Source organism: Neodiprion fabricii, chromosome 3, assembly GCF_021155785.1.
Source record: "Neodiprion fabricii isolate iyNeoFabr1 chromosome 3, iyNeoFabr1.1, whole genome shotgun sequence".
Taxonomy (NCBI): Eukaryota; Metazoa; Arthropoda; class Insecta; order Hymenoptera; family Diprionidae; genus Neodiprion; species Neodiprion fabricii.
The window spans coordinates 21,606,860-21,632,962 of record NC_060241.1 but is presented as its reverse complement, the minus strand read 5'-3'; the positions used below and the strand labels follow the sequence as shown (position 1 = coordinate 21,632,962).

Sequence of the window (26,103 nt, the reverse complement as noted above, 5' to 3'; positions counted from 1 at the left end):
GGTTTGTGATACACGTAATCTTACTTTAAAAAAAAAAAAAAAAAAAAAAAAAACAGTACCTAACATATTCCAGATTTTCAAGTTACAGGTAAAAAATTAATTTACATTACGTATTTACGTATATATATTTCTTATAGTTCTTGGTACATAATGTAAATTAATTTTTTACCTGTAACTTGAAAATCTGGAATATGTTAGGTACTGTTTTTTTTCTTTTAAGCAAGATCACATGTATCACAAACCAAAAATTGGTTTCTTTGAATTACAAGATAAAAATGGAAAAAAATCAAGCTCCGTACGGTAGCCATAAGTAAAATTATCTTTCGTGCGCAGAGGCCGTTTACTCTCAATGTGCGAGTGAAAAAGAAAAGATTTCAAACGCGGATTTTGAAGCCTGTATTTGAACGACGGGGACAAAGAAGATCTATAGGCAAAGAAGAAACGAGAAAAAGAATTTTTCACTTTCAATATCCTGAAAAGTTGAAAGAAAATCGACGCGTTATTGGGGGGTGGGGGAGGAATAGAATGAAAATGACGAAGTACGCGTATACGCAAACGCACGCCGAGGATTTCAGGTCGTACCTACACGCAGACGTGCATCGCGTACGTCGCGCGTCGAGATACGTGGTGGCAAAAACGGCTCGGGGATCCCGGGCCGCCCCCACGGCCAACTGTGAACGTCGTTGAAACGCGCAGCCGCGCTCCCCGGATCACCGAAGCGCCCTGGACTCGCCCTGGACCCTCAACCTCACCCTCGCCCTCGCCGAAGGCTGCTGTTCCCCAGGCAGCGCCACGGGGGTGTTTTCAGTCGCCTTGGGCCACATTCCCCGTCGAAGAACCCGGTCACCCCTCCTACTCCGGTTTTTTCCGCCCCCTTCTTGATCCCCGTCGTCGTCGTCGTCAATATCCCGGCGAAATATCACCGAGAAAAGTTTCCGAGATGGTGTAGGATCGATCCAATGCTCTTCGATGCATCCTGCGTTTTCGGGGTGTATGGCACGACGTATATTATGGCAGGGTGAAGAAGCTAATGATTTTGGGAATTCGTACGTTGACGAACGATCGTTCGATTCGATCGGGGTCTGCTTCGTTCGAGAATACACTGTTGGAAAATTTACGGTGTCGATAAAAGTCCGTACCGATTAGTACGAAATTAAACGAGTGATAACAAGTCGTCTTGAAATCAAAACCAAAATAGGTGTGGACTTCTGTGGAATATTTCTGGTGTTATATTCAACGCCGTGTTTTTAACGGTGTATGTCGATCGAGTTTGATGTACATTTTATTTTTTATCACGATTGATCAATGGGAACCGTTGTTATTGTCGTGAATTTCGAACGAGGTTGAAGTTGGTAACGTTATCGTAGCGAAATATTGTGGAAAAAATCATTACTTTTGTCAATTTTACAATGATATTGAAGGAACTAAGATTTCGGAATATGAGTGTGGTTTGTTTTATTACGGTTTACTGAATTTCAGAGAATCCCAAAATAACTTAATAACGCTTTTTCCGCAGCATGAATTGTCACGACAACGTTACTAACTTCAATACGATAACGTCAACCATTTCGTTTTCACCCGGTAACATGTTTTGCGCGCCAAAAATATCTCAAAAATGGCAAAAATCGATGTACTCTAAATGTCAAAACGGTATTCTGGTATATCCTATGTTTTTTTCAACCTAATGTTGAAATTCAATTTTACGCTCAAAGCTTACGACTTCCTTGTTAAATTTACAAAAAAAGTTATGGTGATTAAAGCAAACTCGGGATCGTGACAAAGAGGGTTACCCATCGAAGAAGACTGTCTCCAAATTTGAAGTAGATCGGTTAAGCCGATTCTAAGTCATCGATCACGTTATCGGCAATAACAATACTTCCTATTAATCGATGCCAGTACAATAAAATATGCAAGTGAAGCTTGATCTACGTACTTTTAAATAACATCAATCCCAATCGAATCGAACAAATGGTTTTCGAATTATAAATTTTCTAAATTCACCCACTTTCAAAATCAGCCACCTTATACTCGCTTCGTACCAGTCACATAAGTGTCCGCACGGAAAATATAAAAAAGACAGGGTTTACATGAAAGACTGTATCGAGTTCTGGTAAATTTAAGTACGAATTGCTTGTAAAATCTGTTCTTGATCGTATTTTACAACCCAGAAACAAAAATACGCTCCCCTTTCTTCTTGAAAATACACGTGAATAGTCGACGTATCAAAAGGTTGAAAGTCAGACACAGGCACGCTTCAAAATTCCAAAGCCAATCAACCAAGCTGGTTGTTCGGACCAAGATTCCGCGAAAATTCATTTAATTTGATTGAAAATCTCTAAATCGAGATATTTCTCTCAGTATTTCTGAGCCGTCGCTCAACCACAATGTTTCAATTTAATTAGAATTTTAATTGCAGGTGCTTCGCACGCGCGGCACAGATTATATACTAACAATTCGGGCGTGGTATTGTGTCTCTGATTATTATTTATTTCTTTAACAAAACTTACCGATACCAGGGTCCGTTTAATAATTTTATTTCTCAACGGGGCAAAGTTTTATTCAAAATGATATTTGTGTACAACTGTAATTCGAATAAATTTTAATTACACGGCAACATGAGAAGGTCCATGATTCGTAATTAAATGGTTAATCAAATAAAAAATTTAATTGGTAACTGGCTAGGTTGAGTATAATTAGACGTTATAGACTTTTGGGAACGATCGGCTTCTCGTACAACGTTGTGCAATGTGCAATTTTGAAAGTGGATGAGTGCCTTGTCGACATCGATTATTGACAAACTGAAATTTCTCTAAATTGGCTAATATTTCGGGGGTAATTATACACTCCGCTAATTCCGTTGCTTGCCTTAAAGGTGGTGCATTCTAATGAGGCAATGCACGTGCAGGAAATGTGTAATTAAAAAATTGTCGATACAGAAGATAGTTACACTTCGTCTCCTTGAGGTTATCCTATTCCGAGGAAAAAGGTGCGGTTTTATTTCCTTCAAGTGAAGTGCCACTTCACTTTAATTGCCTCGTCAATTATTCGACCATCAACAATCTATTTTATCACGATGTACAATAATATTATACATTCTAAGGATATTAAATTTCTAATGAGATGTACAACTAGCTGGTTCCATCTCAAATCAAATTCAAATGATCTGACAAAAATGTGTATCATTCTTTGGCGAATTTAAAAAGATCTGTATTTTTATATTTTGTTAAAAAGAATGTTTCTTCGCTTGTACGGATATGACAATTTTGTTCGTACAAACCTCATTTTGATACAACAGATTGCGCAAATGTGATTTTCTTCCGAAGTGCAACGAATGTTCAACTAACGGACGAATGTTGAGTTTTTTTTGTTTTTTTTTTTTTTTCAAATGCGTACATCTTCAGTGACTTCCTGGCTAGTTTAAGCAGATCGATCCAAAATTGCCAAAAATCATTCGAGACTTCCTTGACGGGCATCTACTTGCCAATATAAATACAGTGACGCAAATTATTCCGAAATGAATAAGAAAATTTCTTTTTCAAGCAAAATATTTGTACAAATCGTCTGAGAATTATACATCTATTTTGATACAATTTGGCGATACTCGCCTCACATGTGAGCAAGAAAAGAGACTCGTTACAGAATCTGAGCCATCTGGGCGTCGAGTCCTCGACGATGCTCGTATCGGCCTTCCTGCACGATTCAACTGTCGTCTACCTAGACAAATCGCGCGTCAATCCTTTTGAGTTATGGCTCTAGGGTTCAGGGAGAAATGGCGTGGGAAATGGGATCGGCGAAGTCGAGGAAAAGCTCGATAATCGAAGGAACGGAGCTTCAGCAATGGGTCGCCGGCTGTTGCGGCGTGGCTGTGCTAAGAATTGCTATAGAAAAAGTCTTCGCACAATATCAGGCCATCGCGTGGGCTGCGCAAGTCCGAAAAGGACAGCTACGCATGTGGACACGAATTTTGAAACGGTCACTTTTTCCCATAGTTGATTACGTTGGCAACGAAGCAGCGCCTCTGCCGGGCAACCGCGAAACACGCGCAATATTCGTTGTACGTAACACTATATTTAAAGGTTAATGATGAAAGATTAAAATAATGAGAGAGAAATCATGGAGAGAAATATCTATTTGTCCAGTACTCCGAAAGTTTTATAACAAAGAAACATATCTTGCATGGGCCAAATTTCCTCAACTGGCGGATCTGTACAAAATTTGTAAATCTCGATGATTCCTACGATTTCCAATAAATCGTCTATCAAACTTTTGTCATAAAGTTTGGGTCTGATTTTTCCTGGTCCGATATCAGGCCAGTGGAATGACTCGTAAGCTTGAATAATACGTACATAGGTCTATAGTATATTAATGGTCAAGAAAATGAGTATAAGTCGAATGAAGGCGTTGCAGAAAATATTTGAAATCCACGTCATTCGTTCCAATGAAAAATCGCGACCTCCTCACTTCCGCACCGCTGATAGCTTCTACAATTGTTCATTTTTCACAATGCTATAAAAAGTAAAACTTTTCCGTTCATATTGGTTATTTCGCGGTGAGCTTGAAAATTGAGGAACGTGATCCAACCGAAATTCATTCTCACTTTTACGTGTACTCGATCCCTCCGGATTAGTAGGCATGGGCTCGCGTAAGTAAGCCGCAGGCTATGCCTATAATAATCTGTCCATACAGACGCGCATAATATATTCAGGGAAGATTTTAGCGGGCAAACCATAAAGCCCGAATCCGTGGAAGGTAGATGACGTGCGGCGAGAAAACCGTCGGGGGTGAATTTTATTGCTGCCGGAAAGCCTGTCGATCCATAACCATATTTTAAGCTTCCGTGAAGGATAGTCAGGCAGCTACTGCGCTAACGCCTTGCCCGCTCTGACAGTATCAAATGAGTAGCAAATACCTAGATATGGACCCAACACGGAAGATTCCTGAAAACAAGATGATTTATGTTTCATCGTGTTTATTCAATTCCAATCCCAAATGAAAGTATGAGAGACATTGAATAAAATACAAATTATCATACTGCTTTGGGATGGCACTTCGATCGCAGACAGCTAGACAGACGTCTGGTGATCGAATTCTCATCCATGGGGTAATTTTCACCTCATCATTTTTCATTGAAAAGCAAAAAAAAAAAAAAGAAAAATTTTCGGTCACATACTGTCGATTTGGCGCTGTCCTCAGTTTCACGCACGGTCCCCGTATGCCTGAAAGTACAACCAACGGCGTTTATCATCAATGACGCAATCTGAAATGAGCAAATAGAGTCTGGTCAAAGTTAGCTCTTAAACTTGATGGGAAATTGACCTGTATTTTCATCCTAAACGGAACCTTTTTAGAATACAGTACAGTTTTAAAAGCTGAATCTCGCCAACTTGAAAGTCCTTCTGAGAAAAAAATTCCTATCGTTATTTTCAAAAAAGTTACGCGCTACTTTGTGAAAGTATGAAAATCGCGCAAAACACGACATGTTTAATGTAGAGAATTTGACAAGAAACGAGAATGAAGCTGATTCTTTCTACTTTCGAATGCGACCTGGAACATTTCTCTACGCCTTTTTTGAGTGAGATATCTAACTTTTTGTCCAGATCGAAAATTCGTAAAGTGATCCCGAACTTATTGACGGTAGTATAGCTTTTATTTTACCTTTTATTTTACCTTTAACCTTATCTGAATCGACACGTGTAGATACTTATAACATTACCCAGTAATAACTTAGCTACCAGATATACATTCAGAAACGTATACAGAAGAGGCTGTTTGAAAACTCTTTATTACGCCGCGCCGGTAAAACTGTTTACAGAAACCTGTAAATATAGGGAACAGAGAGGTGGTGATTTATGGCGCAGTGAATGCAAAATCAAGCCACGCTGAAAAATATATTCACTCTCAAGTTGTAGGGCAAATTGTAAAAAACAAAATTTGAATTTAGCCGCATCATTTTCTTACCTGACCGAAACTACCGATATGAGTTTATAATTTTTGGCCCAGGCTAAGCGGCAACTACTCATCACTTCGTATAAGTAGACCAGATTTCAAGAGATTTCACATGATTTCCAAGATTTCAGATGAATCAAACATTTTTAAGAGGGTTTCCAATGGCTTTACAAAATTTCAAAAACATCCGTGGGATTTCGAGAGATTTTATGGGATTTCGGACATTACGTGTCGTTTGAAAGATTCAAGAGATTGCAGAAATTTTAGGGTACTTGACAGTATTTTAACAGATTTCTTGGATTTTTAGAGATTTTTAGAGTATCGTGTACTCCAAGTTTCGAGAATAGTCAAAACCATAAATTTCGTTCAATCCCCTATATCGACGGATGCTCGGTGATAAAATTCAAACGAATTCTCATCGTGGTTCTGTAAATTAGTTGAACCTACCCAGAAGCCACCGACATCGACAGATTTGCTAATTTTCACGGATAAAGGCTGATGAATTTTCTGCTTACAAAGTTGTATCTTCCCGTTGAATGCTTTAACGACATTTTCTTACTTACCAGTTTATCGGACGAGTTAAGTCGAGTGGTCCAATTCTTTTCAGGCAATGTTTTCATAGTAATGCTAACGGTCGCGTGCCTCGTACTGTATCGCCGTTGACAGCGAGTTGGGAACAAGCCGCCTTGCGTGTGAGGAAACCTTTAACAGAACTGATCGGTCGCGTGCTGCAAGGGAGACGAAACGATAAGGAAGCAGCAACCGGGCCAGAATCAATGAAATTCAAATGGAATAAATTTTTCTTTGTACACTCACAGCGTCATCGGAGAAATGATGCAAGTATAATAAAGGGGCAAAAATACGGCTTCCGTTTCCGTGCCCTCGCAAAACGGCACCGTGACACAAAAGCTAATTCTGATTGGGCGTTATGCCCAGATTATTCACGGATCCCCCCTGCGGAAGAGTGTTCAAAAGCGAATGGGTCTCAAGAATCCGCGAAATCAGGCACGGATTATACATAATTCTTGATATTTCGCTGGCTCGTTCGGCCGCAATATTTATACTCGACATATTATTGCCGGGTGATGTTCGTTCAACAGTGATATGTTGCTGCGTCCGTGCGACGATCGGTTTGATAAATGAAAATAAATTGACCACCACGAATTTTTTATTACACCTATTAACTACTCGCACCGAAACCTTAACCCCCGTCATTCTTCTTGAGTAGATTAGCTGTTGGCAAATATTTGGTTAACTCGAAAAATTTTCTCGAGCATTTAAAGCTGCTTCAATATTTTTCTCGATTTGTATGCAAACGTTCCAATGCTGCGTGAATAGTTCTTGGACTCGTCTCCGACTGACTTATACAGAATCTGGAAAAAACGATTAATCGATTAATCGCACAGCAATAGTAGACACTTTGTGACTATAGATCATTAGTTCGGTTGAAGAAATATTTGATAATATGACCCATTAGTATCAGGTACTTATGTCAGCCAAGAACACGATTTGCTGTTCCGTTTTGAATAAAAATAATTTTCTCTCTTTCGATTTGACTCTCTCCTTTATGTCTCTTCTCTTGTTCTATGCCACCTAAATAAATAAATAGATAAGTATTCCTAGGAGTATTGAGGTAAAATGGGCCACCCTTGAAGTAGTCGAAGCCTGGAGCAAAATGGAACACCTTTTTTATGAGGTTCAAGAATTTTGTGAATATTTCTAAAATATTAAATTGGATAACTTCAAATGATCTGACAATGAGTCAGTACTTACATACTCATCATGAATGCGGGTGCGCGACAGCCGTACAAATGCCCTGCGAATAATCGTATGATAAAAATGTATATAGTATGCAAAATCACATTCATTAGATATTTATTCGTTTAATATTTGTACGTTGTGAACGCGAATTGTCATAGAAACAATATTTAAAGATAAGTCGAGGGCAGATAATCCAACACCGTACGGATAATTGTAATGTGTACTAATCATAACTTGTAATTGACGCGAAAAAGTGGCGATAAATTTTTAAATTTGTAATCGATGCGAAAGAAAGTATCAATTACAATTATAATTAGTAATTTTTTTTTTTTTTTTTTAATCACAAAATATAATTGCAATTTGCAAATTGTCATCAATTAATTACTAATTTACCCAATACTGTACGTACGTACGTACAGCATACCGGGTTATTTCGTGGAAATGTTACATCGACAATTTGACATGGAGCAAATCCGCCTGCATTGTTGCAATTCAGGGTAGATTCTACCGGAATCCGCCTGCGTTTCGCAACCTAGATTACGTCGTACCCATCGAAAGTTGTTTTGTATCAGTTAACAATTGCAACGGAGACACCACATGGAAAGAAAAATATTGTAAATTTTACATCTCCCGTGGTAAATAAACGGACAGCAGGACAGCACTGTTTTCGAGTTAATTTTACAGAAATTTTGGCAAAATTTACAAATTCGATAACAAGAGTTAGAAAATCAATAATAAAAGTTACATCATGCTTACTGTTAGATAGATCTAGCAGAATTGATCTAAATTTAACTCCAAGAAAATGCTGTCCTGATATTCACCACAGCAGATGTAAAATCTACGGTACCTAAATTTTTGTCCGTGCGGTAGAAGCGTCACACTATCGTGCGAGACTAATTCCAAGGAAAGGGAGCACTCGGGTTCAAGTCCCCAGCGAGTCGAGGAGGGCCTTAGCAGCAGCCTGCAAAAAATTTAAAGGAAAGTTATACGTTAATTCAAGCACCGAACCAACAAGCTCAGGTTTCAACTCACAATCAGTCCGGCTGCATTTGGGCAAGATTTTCTGCAGTTTTTCTCGCCCCTTGTGCAAATGCGGGTGTCTCTATTGAAATTCGCAAGTCGGCTGCAGACGCATAACGATGGTTACTGACCATTGTCCCTATCGCCCCGTACAAGGGAGAAATCACCTTCCAGAGACACACCGTCTCGAGTATGGAGAGGAGTGCAGTATTTGTCATTATTATTATTATCATTATCATTATTGCTGTTGTTATTATTGTTATTAAGGAGTCGACCAATCGTAAACAATGAGAAAAATAAAATATACCGTCGGTTGCAGAAAATATGCTGGTTTCGGTGAAACGTACCGTAAATTACGTAAAGACAAGTGAATTTACCCTTACTTAAATTGCCCCCGTGATACTCCAACCATATAATCCAGTGTACCGTGTGAATATCTCCTCAAGGCTCACGATTACTGTCAACATCTCGTGCACACCTACTTGTGTAGACGAAGGCGTGGGAGCAGGGATAACTGTCACACCCGTATTTAAGTTGGACACCTATGTCTGTACGAAAGGACCGAGGCAAGGTGAGCTGGGTCAAAACAACTGTGGAAAAATGATTTTTATTTTGTGGTGGCGCTTCACTTTGTAACGAAAAGAAAAAATGACATTCCAAAGAAAAGTGTCGTTCCAATAACCATGATCGTAATCATATTTATTGCTGAACTGACAGGCTTTGCCCTGGATTCTTTTTTACCTATAATTTTGTTGCGTAGTGGAGTTTACCCAATTGTTATTTGACAAAACATTAGGGAAGAACTATGCTCTACGAAGAACTATCCTTGTACTATGCTATTTGACATGTATGACATGCTTTTCAGCTATTACCTGGATTGCATGTAATTAAATCGAAGAGCGATTTCTACTTCGGCTCACAAACATATAGCAGTAAAATAGTCTCTCGTCTTGTGAAAGGTCTGATGATGTTTGAGAAATATGGGAAAACTGTAGGTTGATAAAGAAAAAGGTTTTTAAATTTCGTACACACGTTTCACCAGCAGAGGACTGCGACGGTATATCACTCATTTTTTTCAAACTGTGAGTTTGATAGTAACTAGGTAACTCTTCGTGGGATTAGTTATTTTTTTAGATACTCTATAAAGTTCTACCAACTTCGAACAAAATCGATGATGCAGCGTTCGCACAGGTTACACATATTTAGGGATTTCTTTTTTGGAACCTGCGAACTTGGACTAAACCTGCCAGGGCATTCAACTTCACTCTTGAAAATCCCTGTCACCTTTTATCAAACAGTCGACAACTATTGCCATCCGGTGTTTTGCCCCGCGGGTGGCAACGCTCATCTTTTACCCTATACCTCGGCAAAGGTCTCCTTCCCGATGATCCAACGGCTCTGAAACGACCTTCATGGTTGGATCTCACGTTGCATATATAAGTATATCTGGTAAAACCAAAACTCCCTGGGGCGCTTCTCTTGTCTCGTACACGCTACCGTGAACGTAATACAGGTACGTAAACTTCAACCTGCCAAGGAAAACGCGTAACAGCCATTGATGGATGTCAGTTGAGTCTTGTAATTACCTCGAGTTGCTACTTTTAAATCTGGCCGCGATGATTTGTACAAATTTTCGAAAGGAATTTTCCAAGCTCTTTGGTATGGACATTGTTGCGTTGATCTCGTTGTCAGTTTGCAGATTTTCCCAGTCTGTAGCGAGTTATTTCGAGGCGTCTCAGCGACACCAAAACAACGTTGTACGTAGGCAAAAAGAAAAAAAAAACGCATCTTCATCACCACAACTTTTTTCAAGTTAAAATTAAAAGGAAAAATAACAAAAAAAATGGTGGAAAAGTATGCAAGAGTTGGCGCGGAATATGCCGACTAATGTAAACAGCAACTCTTGAGCACTGTATAATGTAAAAAATACATACCTATACGTATAAAATGACAACTTCGTAATGCAGAATGTCTCGTAAAATGTTTCGATCATTTTTTTTATGTACACTGGCTTTATAGTATTAGTAATAACCAGTACTAGTATATTTACCAATCTCTATTGCAATGGTACGATGTTGGTGCATCGACGAAGTGATTTTGAGGCTTTATTTAACGAAAAAACATAACAAGCATAACGAAAGATTAGCAGTTACCAAGAAACATACTTGATAGGTATTATTAGGTATACATATGACAGTTATTCAATTATTACATGAAACATATTCCTACTGTAATATTTCTTGTATAATTGTAACGATATTTCTTCTCCGGTAATATTTTAGTACCGAAAGACTGGACTTAAACTTTTGTGGTAACCCTGATCGAGCGGTGGCTCAAATCGAGGTTTTGACAAGTTCGGAAGCTCTCCACTCGACGGTATTCCGTTATATTTCCGAAGAAAAGAATGCAGAGCAAAGAGAGGAGTGGATTCGTCCTCCGACGACGTGGTATTCTCCTTATAACATTCATACCGTGTATACCGTAATCGCTCTATCGGTCGAAATACCTCGCCTTTAAGGACAAAGGTTCACCCCATCTTTCCCCATCCGTATCTTATCTCCCTTTATTTTTCTCACCGCGGCATCTATCCTCGGATTCAGAGCCCCGAAGACTGTCCAAAAGTCCATCCCGAAACCGGCATCGAGGTTCGTCGTCGTCTCGCGCGCTCCCGACTCCCAACAATTCTCTCTACCGATATAGTCAGACCGAGCCCGAGAGCGGTATGTAATCCATTCCTACTCGTCGTTTGCAGAGCCCTACGAGTGAGAGTGGTGCAGAGACGCCTATAGCGTGGAAAAGCCAGACTAGCACCGATCGCACGTAAAAGCACCGCGTGCGCGAGTACGCTCGATACTTCCCTCTCTCTTTCTCTCCCGCCTTCGCTCCGTCCGCTCAACGACCCGACCCGACCCGATCCGACCCGACCCGACCCGACCTCAGCCGAGTCGCCCGACGGACGGACAGACCGGCAGCCCGACAGACCCAGCAGACCGACCGCGGGGGTTGGTTGTTATTGATCCCGGCGCAGTCCCTCGCCGTTTTCCCGCGCCGCGCACTCTTCCCCCACCTACCCCCTCCGCCGCCGCCCATGTTTGCGGCCCCAGGGCAAAGCTGACGGGCGCCAGAGCTCAGTCAGTGCGTGCACCGCGGCCGGCCGGCGTGCACCGTGGACGCGCACTCCCGATTCGGCCGCGTGGGCTCGTCCAACGTTTCAAAGGCAGGCAACCCCGTCGTCGTTTTACGATTTGGTATTTAAATTTACGTCGACGCGTAGCCCTATCCCTTCCCTAGTTCACTTCCACCACATCCGTCGTAATTCAGGATTGAAAGGAAGAGCCGAGACCACGGAGGCCGACGAGAAGTCTCCTTGCCGTTTCCGAATTTTTGGTGCATCTCAGACGCGTGCTCGATTTATTTATTCGATGTAAATCACGCGCTCTTTTTCGACTAAATCTACTCGCCGAGTATCATTGCTACACGCTATCGCCGATCACGTCGCACTGTCTTCTTCCCGACTCACGGATATGTGTATATATGTATATACATATCCATTTGTACGATGTGTATATATATCGCATAAGCACAACTTTCTTCGTGTCGTTAACCGTACTTGTGATGTAGTTGTTTTTATTTGGTCTCAGCCCGTGATATATTCGAGAGGAAAAAGAGAGAAAGAGAGAGACATATAGACGCGCGGATCTCCGCCACTCGGGAAGTTCGACATCCGTACGGTTTAGTACAACTTCGCCTACGACGTCGTACGCGAGGAGGACGAAGAGGAGGAGGAGGAGGAGGAGGCCGAGGCCGGTCCCTCGGACCGACCGACGCCCGGCGTCGCGTGCCCCGAAACGTTAGCAACAAGTTCCGCTGGTCGTTGCGCGATGGACGATGACCCGCCCGGAGAGGAACCTCACGAACTTTTAACACGTCCCCGTCGGTCAAGTGTTTCAGGTGTACGTCCACGCACATCGTCGTGCCGGGGAGAGTGTACCCTCCTATCTTTTTCCACCCCTTTATCAAATTATTCACTCGGTTCGGAGTTGCATGTATAATCTTGATTTAACCCGAAAGGACGGACGGGCCAATTGCCACCTATTCTTCATATTCCACGTGACATATTATACAGTTTTTGAAAATAATTCTACACGAATTCTAATATGAATAAAACACAAAAAAAAATAAAAAATGTGCGTGCCAGTTTTTGTCGTGAAAGGTCACAGTTTACGATATCGTGGTTAAAGGGTACACAGCTTCATAGTGATAGGACTAAACATGCGGGAAATTTTTTTATTTAATTTCATGTCAAATTAACCGATGCAAATCCTTGCACAGTGAACTTGACTGTACTTTACTAAGAGCGTGGTGCGCCAGTCGGTTTTGAAACGAAGTTAACTTTTTCCCGGCCAATCGACACTCTCAATGAATTCTATCAAATTTCGTGCAGGTACTTGGATGAAATCCCGCTCGACGTTGTTATCCGAGTAAACTAAATTCTGGCACGCGTCTAGGATAGATAAAAAAAAGTCGAACGGCGCTCGTGGGAAGAATTTTAGTCGTAGCAGTGACGTGCGGTGATGCAAACTATGCGGGACACGGGTCTTCACCGGGGGATCACCGGCCTCATCTTTTTCCGGGAAGAAAAGCGAGCGAGGAACGATAAGAAAATGAGCATCTGCCAAGTATATCTTGTTATAATTCTCGCGACAACCGCGAACCGGAGATATCTACTCGCTAAGTAAGGTTTCACTGCAGCATTTGCATAAGTCAAAAACTTGTAACACGGTTAACCCAGAGAAGCGGAGAGGAAAGGAGGGGAAAACGCGACGGCGGCGACGACACGCGAGAGAGTTTCTAAGGCAAACATAAAATCGGCCTAGTGTCTGTTTACGCGGTAGTCGTACGTTTAACTTAACCCCCTTTCCCCCCCTTCCGTCCTCGCCATTTTTTTTCTCTCTCTCTCTCTTTCTCGCTCTTCCTTTTCCTCGTTGTTGTTACTCCACGGCACGCGTCCGCTAATTATCGCGACATCTTATCGGTGTAATTTGAATTTCTTTTCTCATTCCCCCGATTTTTATTTGTTCCACTCGAGGTTGTGTGGTCTGCGGTCGTACAGGAGAATCAGTTAGTCGTAACGTTAGATCAGCTCGATCATCCCTTTGTCTGGCTCTTCGACGTTCTCTCTCTCTCTCCCACTCCTTTTATTCGTCTCACGTGGATCGAATGTTGAATTTATCATACGATTTTTAGCGCGGCAGATTTAATATACGTTCAGTGCATTGTGTGATGTATTATACCTGTCCATGAAGTATATTTGTAATATACTATACATTCCAGTCATGCAGACCTCGGCTTCGTGCGCGATTGATAATTTAACATACTCATATATATTTTTTTTCCCAACCACCCATGCAACGGGCTTAACGCGTCAATTGTGAGTCCAGCCGCGTGGCTATTGCAGCCGTGGTGTAGATTTTTTTTAATTTATTTTACATTTTGTGTGATCCGATGCTTCTCGTTCGTTTTAAAATACACCAGTTCGTTTCAGTGAGCAGAAGAGCATGTAGCGGACAGTGTACACGAGATAAAGAAACCTGTAATATCGTGTTATAAAAAAAAAGAAAAACAAAAAAAAGAAACGTGTAAACACATCGAGATGTAACATACGTGTATGATACGTACGACCGGCGGAAGTGAGATGTTCATGGTGAGAGGAAAAGTAAGATTAAACGCGGAGAAAATAAGCCAAAGATATCGCAGCGTCTCGGCTGTGCGTATACATGTGTGTAAAAAATAGATCGCACCGACCATATTACGTGCGTGGTGTCGTATGCGTGACAAAGAGTGGCAAACGACAATAATAAGAATAACTATACCGTGATAAATAAACGGACGAACAAAGGAAGGAAGGGAGAACCACGCCGCGGTGATAGGGAAACGACGAACATTAAACCCAACAAGTCAAAAGTGGCGTCCACGCCGCGACGCGAGGCTTCGGGTCACCGCGGCGGAATCCGCGGGACCCGGCGCCGAGTAAACGGCGGAGGATCGCTTTCTAGCCGCGGATCGGCAACGGGGCTGCAATGCGGTCTGTGCGCCGTTGTCGCCGGGCTGTTTCGTCGGGCGATGTGCATCGCCGGAAGCAGGCGAGGTTCCGGCGAGTCGTGCTACCAGGAACTCCCCTACGAGGGACCGATTGTCCCCCAAATTATAACGGCGATTCCACAGGCTCCCCTTCGAGTCAAATCTGCTAGCGGATCTCTCAGGGTGCAGAGTCCCAAGGAACCTCGGGAGGTGAGGAATACGTTACATTTCCTGTGTGTGTGTGTGTGTGTGGGAATGACTATGTGATTTTATTTTTCATCGCTCGAAGGGACGCGTTGTTTCGGTGACTTCGAGACTTCGTTAATTCAAGCGAGTTGGTCGTTAGATCGATTGATTCGATTCGAGTGAAATTGCTTCGAGTGGCTTTGTAAAGTGAACATTCTACTTTTATTGGATTCTAATCTAGTTACTTGCGAAACGGGTTCGCGAAGTAGAATGAAATTATGTTGGATTCGTGTGATTTTTATTAACTTCATAAATTCAAACCACTTGAACTGATTCAAAATGACTTGAAATTAATCCTTATGTCTTGAACTGACTCCAAATTACTTTTACTGACTTTTTGAAGTCAAAAGACTTGAAATAGTTTCAAAAGATTTCAAGCGATTTCAAGTGACTTCGTGAATTTAAATTTCGTCAAATGAATCCAAATTATTTGAACTGAATTCAAATGACTCGAACCAAACGACTTTCACGCGGATTCACGGGACTGTTAACGACTTCTACTGACTTCACGTAACCTCACGTGACATCAAGTAAATTCTAAAATGACTTTTTTCCGCACATGCTGGGTGGGATTACGATAGTCTGGAATATTTAGGGAAACGTTAGGAGTTTTTGCGGATAGTCAGGGAATTGTTTATTATATTTTATCTTCGTACAAATACGTCATTTTGAATATTCCTAAATATTACCTAGAATTCAGAAAATCTCCGACATACGTTACTGAATTTTCAATGTTCGGCAAACTCTGGGAAACGGTAGGGAATTTTATTTATTGTCCGCGAAGTGTTGCAAAGAAGTACATCCAAACAATGCCGTGAGTGAATTGGTATTCAAACGAAGATACGAATGCTGATAAGTTATGTAACTGTCATAAAATATGAACGTAAATGGTACGCCGATAGAAAGGCTCGGTTTGAACTGACTAAATCGGTGATCAGGGGCCGCGAAATGAGACATTGATCACTGTAACGAAACGTCGGTTGATGTGACTAGAAATTTGCTTGAGCGAAGATTTTAACGATTGAATCAACTGATTAAAATTCTCGTGAAAGTTTAAAACATTGAATATCGACAATAGAATTTTCATTCAAATCTTATCGAAGATTGCCATTACTTTCTCTGCAGTAAACACTAAATTGGTTTATTGAATACAGTCGAAATGCATATTCGTTGAAATGATTAATCGATTCTACTATGAACATGTCTGTACCGCGTTTTACAGTATTGAACTCTATCGAAAACTATAGTCACGGCATGCTACAATGATTATAAGATTATTTTTCTTCTCTTAAGTTCAGGCTTTTTTGCACAACCTTTAAACATATTCAATCCTGATTATAAAGAAACTTAGTCGAAGCGAACTTCAATTCTGGAAAATTTGGAATCTGGAAAACTGAAGAAATTTCAAACGCCTCATATTTTTTTTACTGTACGATCCTGCGAATTTGACACGTGCAAATATCATTCTCAACGTCAGTAAATGAAAGTTTTCAAATTGGCTCGAGTTCAAAATTTTGTTTCTTCAACAACCACACTTCTCGCCAGTGATTTTGACATTTTAATACCGCGTTACAAAATCTATCAATCTCGTCGCGTTGACAGGAAATTAAGTATTCATTTATCTATATTCAGGTGATGGGTCAACCATTTCAATTAAAAATAAAATTAATGATTATTGGAATCTGTTAGATTGATCTGGTATGTCTAACATCCTCTTTATTCGAGTACACTAGTAGCAATATCTAATAGTTTGTGATCTTCCATTGAAATGAGAGAATTTCGAACTTTCTCAGCGTGTGAATCTCATCCACACTTTTATGATTTTCGCATTATCGAATCTTTGTCGAATTCACACCGGTAATAATTATTATCATTCCACAGTTTTCACTCTTTTGTGCAAACAGCGTTGGTCACGTTCCACTTTTAAGTGATAAAATGAACGCAAACGGGTGGTGGTGAATCCATCCGCACGCGGTTTATTTGTTTGGGGTTGGCGTCATCTCTAGCTCTTGCTGATTGTGAGTCACTTCGGAAACAAGTCGCAGCAGCAGTAGCATGCATGGTCAATGGCTCGCCAGAGACCACGACGCGTCGCTCTAATTCTAATATAAACGACGACTTCCCTATTACATTCACCGGACTTCATATCAACTGCGCCACGCTACCGCTGTTGCAGCTACTGCATGCAAAATCACGCCTCGGAAAATGAAAAGTTAGATCAGAAAATGGCCGGATTGATCATCCGCAGCTTTTTTCAGGATGAATCGGTTATAGTAGCTTAATTCGGACAAAAGTTGAGCAAGTTGAGTTAAGCCCTACTGTGCGATAGAAATAAATTTGAGAAAATTCGTATTTAACGCAAGCTAAAATATTAACAATTTGAGAAAAGACTCCATAACTCCACGCGCGTTCAAAACTATTAAACAATTTTCGAAATAAATTCAAACTGGATGAAAATAGATTGTTTAAAGTGCGGTACAACAGATGTTCGTCAAAAACTACAATTCCGCGTTACCACGGTATAAAATTTCTCGATTATTTATCAGGAAATATCTGAGGATCTGGTCAGCAAGCAAAATCAGTTCAGGTCCATTTGATTGAGATCAAAAACGGCAAAGTATGATTATTTTGTACGTTTTGATTATACGTAAATCCTCTTCGCAAGTTATGTTGATATCTTAACTTGTGTAACTCAAATATATTTAGATTCGTTTCAATCACATACCTACTAGGAACGTTGTTTCATTCGTATTGATAATCATTGAAGCAAATAACACTGCTGGAGATTTTTTTAACAGGTTGTTTCTTCTCGCTCTACGTTTCGATTCAAAGAATTCGGTCCGTTCATCCTTAAATCGAAACCAAAAGCATAATTCGTTCACGGGCATGATGATAATAAGATCAAAATTTGCACTCATGCCGTCGACAGCGTGAGCCGAATATACAGACTGCGACCATCGAAGCAATCGACGCGTTTTCCTCGTTTCTACAACGTACGGTAGCATGGAATGGGAACAATGCGACAATTTGGGACAAGATCCCCTCCGTGTTCACACTTACCTTATAATTTAACTTTTGTGCGTTATCAGTCGGCGAGTGTGGGCTGCGATAGCGTCTTCTGAAAATAGTACGATATTTCATTACAAAGCGCCATTGCGCCATCTGAGCCGGGGGCAAATAAGACCGCGATGTTCGAGGAGGAGGATTCAAGTCGATGCTCGAGGTGTACGACAAAAGCGATATTATGTGGCTGACTGTAGCGCTACGCAATTTGCACGTCTCACTAGCTGCAGTTGTGCAGCTTTGATCATCCGCATGATCTTCCGCTGACTGCTACGTTGCGTCACAAACCACAGTGTCCGTCGTTGTATCGATTAGATAGACCGCCTATTGTTCAATCTCAACAGAATTATTTTTCCCCTCTTTTCCTTCTCCGAACTCCGAAAGAGCAACTCGAATATCTCACGATCAATTTGTGCTCATGCAAATTTCCTCGAGATCTCTTGGAACTCCGGTTTTTATGGAATTATGTATGGTAATTCGTTATAAGGTAACGACAATTATGCGAAAGAGCGTGACGATTATTACATGTGAAATGAAGAATAAGATACAGATTCTTTGTGCCGTTTACAGGTTGTTTGTAATGGCCTGCGGTTCTTCATTTTCCATATAAATGTATCTATCTCATAGATATCCAACTATCATGTCTGCGGCGTAGAAGCCACTGATTATAAAGCCGCACGTACTTTTCTTATGCGTACACGTTCGGCGTTGTGTACCAACATTCATCGGTTCACTGTAAATGTTACATAAATTTTTCGCTTCGCACTTAACGTTGAAGTTAGCTTTGTTCAAGAATTAGAGTTTGCTGTTAAGGAATCCCTCTATTGATCCGTCACATCACTATTAACCCTTTGAGTCACGCTTTATCGTGCTGTCTCAACTTTCAATACAAGATTATATTCCATGGTTTTTGGGATTACTGATTCAAAATGGCGGACAAAAATTTCAAATTTAATTCAATCCGGTCAAAAAGCAGTTTGCCGGGATTTTCAGCACTGCTTATTGGATTCGTGATATTGAATTTTCGAAATCTGATTTCAGATTCGTAATAAGCGACCCTAAAAACTCCGGGACAGAGTTCTATCTCCCGATTCGCTCGAATTTGAAATTTTTGTCAGCCAGTTTGAATTATTTAACATCCTACCAATTACGTGCAGGTAACGTGTCGAACCGCGGATGCGCAAAGTAATTCAACTCTTGGTCAACCGATCGTTTCACGTTAATATTTTCGTCGGCGAAGCAATGGAGCCAACTTATTTATTTATTTACAATTGAAATAATGTTGTTATGTTGATTCGTAGCGGTAATTAATCAGTCATCGGTCAATTGACAATAAAAGTTTGCCAATTCTTCTCTATAATAACTGCATGAATATCCGAGGTGTTCTCGACATGGAAAAAAATCTGCTTGAAGTAACAAGCTTGTACGGGAACTCGATAGAGCTCAATCTGCTAATCTTCACCTTTTTTTATCATTCTTTTTTCTTTCTATCGTTTTCTTTCAAACACCGCAGCAACGTGAACCTGCATCATGTTACTTCTGCAGTCACAATCGGGAGACTGGTACAAGTTTCGTGTAAACCGGTTGGCTAGTTCTCGAGTCTATCGATAGCAAACATCGAAACGAACGAAGCCTTTTATACGCATATTGGCGCAGATAACAGGTTAAAGGAAGCTGCGTGCGTCGTACGTACGTGCGTAATACGCGTACGCCTGTATGAAAGATGCTGTGCGTCGAATGACGATTGAAAAAATTGAAAGCAGCCTTGCAGTGACGTCACGAGTGGAATGCGAACCGGGTCAATCACGGCTCTCGTAATACGTGCTACGAGTAGTAATTTAGTACGGTACGGTAACTGGTTACCTAGCCTAACCCGAACTCTTGGCGTTTATCTATCCAAGCACTGCAGTTGAATATGTTCTTACACTTGGGCTGCTGGATTCCGACTGTCTCTGAAAATTCGCAACTTTTAATTTGGTTAAAAAAAACAGTTTCAGGCGATGATTCATTTTTTTGACATCTCGATAATTTGTCCTCTGACTGCGATTTCTATTACATAAAACGTGAGTCAATTTAATTGCTCCTGACAAAGATCAAGCTTAGGTACGTATGATATATATATATATATATATATATATATATCTCCTCATCTATCTAACGATAAATCATTCGTATAAAGAAAAAAAAACTCCCGACGCTTATTGAAAATTGCTCGTACATCGAAGCAATCTCTGTAAAAATGATGAAAAGCCTCGAGTTATTGCACTCTAACGCAAATAGCGTTCTGCGCCATTTACGGCATTAGTTTTTGCCTTGTCAGTAACCCAAGATATTTTCACGGACAACAGCTCTGCCCCGTCCCTCCTTTTACCATTGAAAGTTTTCACGGCAAGGCTTCGAACACAGAGACACGCTGAATATGTGACATTTCTCATTGGCTAATGCGGTTTTCCCTCCATTCAAGGTCTCTGGGTCATTTTCGAGATATTTTAACTTTTAAATTTATCAACAAATAGCACCAGACGATTAGCTTTTGTTTAATTGGTACGTCACTTCGTTCGGCGAGCGTAATTCAATTGGAAATAGTTTCCCGGAAAGTCATGATGCAATCCGAATTTCACCGAAACCATTTTAATGTAAAGATAGTGTTCTTTTTTTGACGGGCTGAGGGAGGGGGGATGTCTTTTCCATCAAACGTACAGCCAAGTTTAGAATAAAAGCTTTATATTTTAGCACCAGCAGTAAACAGTAATCTTGAAATCTTGGAAACTTGATGAAAAATCATAGTTTACATAAATTTGTCAATTACAAGATTTCCAATTTTAACAGGAAATTCGAAGAAACTGAAGAAGAACAACCATATAATTTTCACCAAGCCTTAACACTTCAGGATAACGTAGTTTGCACGATATTAGGTCGATTCAAGAATGTAGAAAGCTGCTACGTATTGGCGAGCTTCGAAATTTATTCATTTCCGTACTGCAAATTCTAATTCTGGTACATTTTTTGTTCGAATCTTACCGCGTGGAATGGCTTTGCGTGGAGGCGCCCTGGCAATGAATTATACCTAGGCTGAAAATTCATTGCTTCACGTGTGGCTCGATTAACGGCGCAAACAATGATAACGATGGAATTGAACACCGCGATTCGCTTCTCCGCGTAACAGATATAACGTGACACGTTACGTGTATGCGTATGTATGTTTACACATATATATGTTCATGTGTATATATATACAATATATATATATATACACATTGTCAACATCACAACTTATATATCTATACGTCTATTCTGTATCTATTTTTCGCGACAACGACCATGTATATTTAAAACAATGCCGAATCTGGAATGACCGCGATATGCAATTGCAGGCACGGTTCACCTTTCACGCGTGGAAATAAATGAATTTATCATTGAGCCCTAGTATAACCGTGTATACACAGCAGTATAGATATATAATGACGTTACTGTGGACCTCTGCCAATTTTTTTTTTTTTTTTTTTTATACAAATTTACGCGGATTGAATTAATCGAATGTCATGGACTGAGTGATCACCGATGGAAATGTTTTTTTTTTTTTATTACTCTGATGAAAAAAATTATAAAAATTGACGCTTTATGTTACACTGAAATATTTTGTAAGGAAAATAACGTTACACAATATTACAGACTTTGAGGAAATTGTGCAGAATTGTTCCCCTGTTATTATATCCTCATTCTTATGATTCATAGCGTAAGAATATTTGTCAAACGTCTGTAATAATCATCTCGTCTGTGATACTATCATGAAAGTTTTAGAACGTTTCATTTTTTCTTCTGGTCGTTTTAAGATTGGTTCCATGGTGAAATAACTGTCATTATTATTTGCTCTATTTTTTTTTTCTTTTATCGACTGTTCAATTTTGCATTCAAGAAAATCGTTGTTCAACGTATGGAAAATTGGAAAATAAATGATCAAATCAATCTCACGCAATCACAAATTCCATCGCAAATTAACTGAAATAGAAAATACAATTTTTTAATATTATGATTAAAGATTATTTAATTTTTGGTTTAATGGAAATAATAAAAAAATTAATATTGCCTACACATTTTTTGACATACTTCTAGTGGAGTGGAAAATGTTTCAATATTTTATAAAAAATTTCCAATACGTTAAACACAGATTTTTCGCAAACCACAATTTTTCAAAGTGTGCAATAAAATATTGAAACAATCATTGTATCGGAAGAATTTTGAAAACAGTGGAATTTCTAGAAAGAATCTGAATGTTTGTAACTGTGAATTGATTTCATAAAAAGATTGTCACTAAATGGGAGGTCCCGAAGATGTTTAAAAAAAAATTCATCTTCTTCGTCGAATTGGAAAATGATATGCTCGTTAAATTTACCACTCCATGAAAATCGAATGTCGAACACGCAGCCATCCGGCTACTCTGAAAACGTCCCAAACCACGGGCATATTCGAAACGATTTGGCCTTTATTTTCTTGAAATCATTCGATGGTTCTTTCTTGGCTGTCGGAATACCGTCGACAAAGAATTGTCAATTTTGTTACTCCTTTTTGAGGAGTTGTGATTGCTTGCGCTTATTCCCGCGGCGATTCATGTTATCTTTTCGTATTGCTCATACGATCCAGCAGAATACTGTCGCGAGGAAAGCACGAATATGTCTTGTATTCTCGTACCTGAACTGAAAATGGTAGAGATCTGGTATGTTGGAAATGAGCTTTGTACGGCGAGCAATTTCGCATCTCGCGTGACATTGGGTATAGATATGACTGTGCATATATAAATAAAAATTAGACACGCGTCGAGCGGTATTCATTATAAAAAGTTGTTTGAAATCTCCGGAGATTTCTGGTTCTCCTGCCAATTTCAGAACTTCCCTTCCTTTATATCTTACTCCCGTACGTATATACGATACACATGTGTATGTTAAAACACTTTCAGAGTCCCGGATGAATATATAACAATATATATGTAAGTCGCACCGCATATTTTTGCTTAAAATATCCACTAAAATTCCGATGAATCACACAATATTTTATTTCATCGTGCCTTTGATATCGTGAAATATTACATTTTGCCAGTCTATCACTTGACACGTAATAATGTAATCGTAGAATTATATCTCGATATTATATAAATATATAAAATGGATCGACAGCCCCGTTTTATACGCAATTCCGAACAAAAATACTCCGAATCGTTTTCATTTGACGAAGAAATAAATAAATGGCATGAATTCTACGAATTTAGTATTACGATTTCGTACATGCGTAAGGTCGATTTGGCGCTGTCGTCAATTTCGCATATGTACGGTCTCTACGGCAACTAAACGTATGAAACAGTTTACCGCATATAATTGTTGATTAACGATTGATCGAATTCAAACCAAGCCGACGTTAGTTAGGTCGATGTAACGAAACACGAGGGAAATAATCATTATTTTGCAATTTTAGAACGACTTTCAAGAAGTTGACTTCTCAAAATATCATGCAAAGTATCATACGATCCTAAAGATGTGAAGTTACGATTTTTGCTAAACATACATTGTTACACTAACGTCACCAACTTCAGCCTCGTGAAATAAAGTTGTTCCAAATCACGAATCGTATTCGAAAATTTATTCGTTTATGCTATAAAAATCTGCCGAATACTTTGCAACTTACATTTGAAACTGTGGAATTTTCGTGTAATAAACTTACCATTGAACACAATTTCACAGGATTGAAGTAAATAAATATACGTCAATAGGAAATATAAAATGAACCGTTAAAAACGCATTAATTTCAAACGTGTACGAGGGGGGCGGGGGGGGGGAGTAACATTAACAAAAATTATCCGGGATTTACGTTCCGAACGGTGTAATTACGGGCGCCACAGCTCGCGGGTGTTGCTGCGGTTTATTCTCGGACGAGAATTTCAATTTCCGTCGATTATTTAACTAGTCCAGTTCTGTTTATAGTTATTTATTATCTGCTTCTGCCTCGGCCTTATACTACATCGGTAGAAGCTCCGCACTTTACGACATAATCAACCTTCCGGTTATACGATTAACTCAAACCTAGTAAACGGAGGAGCGATAGCCGCCATCCGGCGTCGGGCTGCGAACGGCATTCAGCCTCGTCGTCTAGCACGTGGCGAGCTTAGACTACACACTCGGTCACCGTGTATGTATAACATCCATTTCCGATGCAGCAAGGTTCAGCGACATACGGCGGATACGATTGCGGAGGGGGTACGGAACATGCACGAATCGGTTTTGCGAGTGAAAACTTTCACGATTGCCATTCCGTGTAAATAGTTTCTATAAACTACGATTTATTCTACACGCGTTGCTTTTGCATCAAACTTTTCCTACGGAGAAATTTTTAGTTCCGGTTACCGCTCGGTCCTCGACTATTTTCATTTTTCACCACAATCGAGAAATATTGTTCCGGGTAAAGAATGAAAATTGGGTTCGTCGCTACGGTTTTTAGAACCGCCGTGTACAGAACTGAACCTGTATAAACGTATTGGTAGAACGGCCGTTCGTAGAAACGAACTGTGGGAGCATACTTGCTGCAGAACCACAAAATGTGGGGGCAATTTGATGTAGAAACGTCGTATGCAAAATCGAATTTGTAGAATTTTTCACCCGTCGCACCGATTCGTGTCGAAACAAACTCTATTTGAGAAAATTGCGCATGTAGCGTGCAATCTCTCGTACGTGGGTTCGGGTATGTTCGACGGTGTAGAATTATCGGGGGTAGAATAAAATCGATGTAGTACACATGTAGAGTCGAATAGAACCTTTCATTTGTGGAACCGATTCGTCTAGAATCGATCCTCCCGCATTCCGTCACTCGAAACTACCGATCGAGCTAGCACCAGAGCTTTTCAGGTTTTACAACGTTTTTACTTTTCACATTTTATTTCATATTTTATCAGCTTAATCTCAGTCTCGTCCGTATTGCCGTGTTTAATTTTAGCTGAGTTTTCCAAAGGCCGACAAATTCGACAAGTTTTGCTTCACAAGTTGTCTTCTTCTTGTCGGTGAAATGATTGGGTTGATGTTCGTGCTTGTGTAGTCGGTAGAAATGTTCCTAAACTCGACAGAAACACTACGAATATGTACTACATGTACTTGCGGCTAATTCTTACTCGTTCCGAAGTTACGGCACGCCGCTGTAAAGCCGAATCCCATTTTTAATATCCTTTCATCGGTCTTCCAAACATTTCCTAATGATAACACAGACTTGATCGTCGTTTAAGCGATTTCATCGTTCGAGGAAACGAAAATTCGTGAGATATGATTTGTTGAATGCTTCGGTAAACCCAACCTTCGGTTACAGCTGACAGTATTACGATAACACGGTGGCCGAATTTTGAGTAGCCTACGCGTGGGCGATTCTTTTCTCACTTTACACGTAATCTCGATCGCTCATCACGGATGTATAAGGAAACTGGCCGAATCATATTTTAAATTGCGCTGCTCTCAATCTACGTACTTTCACATAAACATACGCGTACATCGCGATTAATTGCCTCGGTCGGGCTAACTTTTTTTTTGCACGTGGTCGTCAATCATTTTGATTAATAATTAGCATGCCTGAAAAACCCGAACCATACGGCAAATCGAGTTGCGATTTGCGAATGAAAAATATTGTCACTGCTGTGCGATGGTGATACTCTTCTGCAATGACAATTACACATCAATCATAATCCTTCAAAAGTATATTATAATTAATTTACTTTTTCTTTCTCTTTCTCGACAAACCCGTATCGTAATACCAATTTGTATCCGAGCGAAAACTGTTGATGAAGAAAAGTGACGGGGCAATGTTGTTTGTTTAATAGAATCGCGAAATTTTTTTCAGAAAAACAAATCTCTGGACGCAATTTTATTTCGCTTTCTCCACGGACTTCCTATAATTTTCTCTTTATCGCGAACGACGCCGTTTAAATTTCTTTCAAATTCAAAACTTAATTTTCAACCG

At 40.1% G+C, this 26,103-nt stretch overlaps 1 protein-coding gene across 11 annotated transcripts in view; it reads left to right on the top strand.

Moving 5' to 3' along the window:
• The window catches only part of LOC124177310, a 127,083-nt gene that overhangs the window by 56,969 nt on the left and 44,011 nt on the right, over positions 1-26,103 (top strand). For 2 of the 11 annotated variants that reach the window (XM_046559515.1, XM_046559513.1), the window contains exon 1: positions 13,614-15,018. The exons of 2 other annotated variants lie outside the window; for them this stretch is intronic. In XM_046559515.1, the coding sequence (XP_046415471.1) occupies positions 14,851-15,018 (168 nt within the window). In that variant the 5' untranslated portion in view covers positions 13,614-14,850. Of the gene's footprint in view, positions 1-11,869; positions 11,976-13,613; positions 15,019-26,103 lie in introns of those variants that run through there. 7 more of the 11 variants (XM_046559511.1, XM_046559509.1, XM_046559510.1 and 4 more) reach the window with 7 other exon arrangements.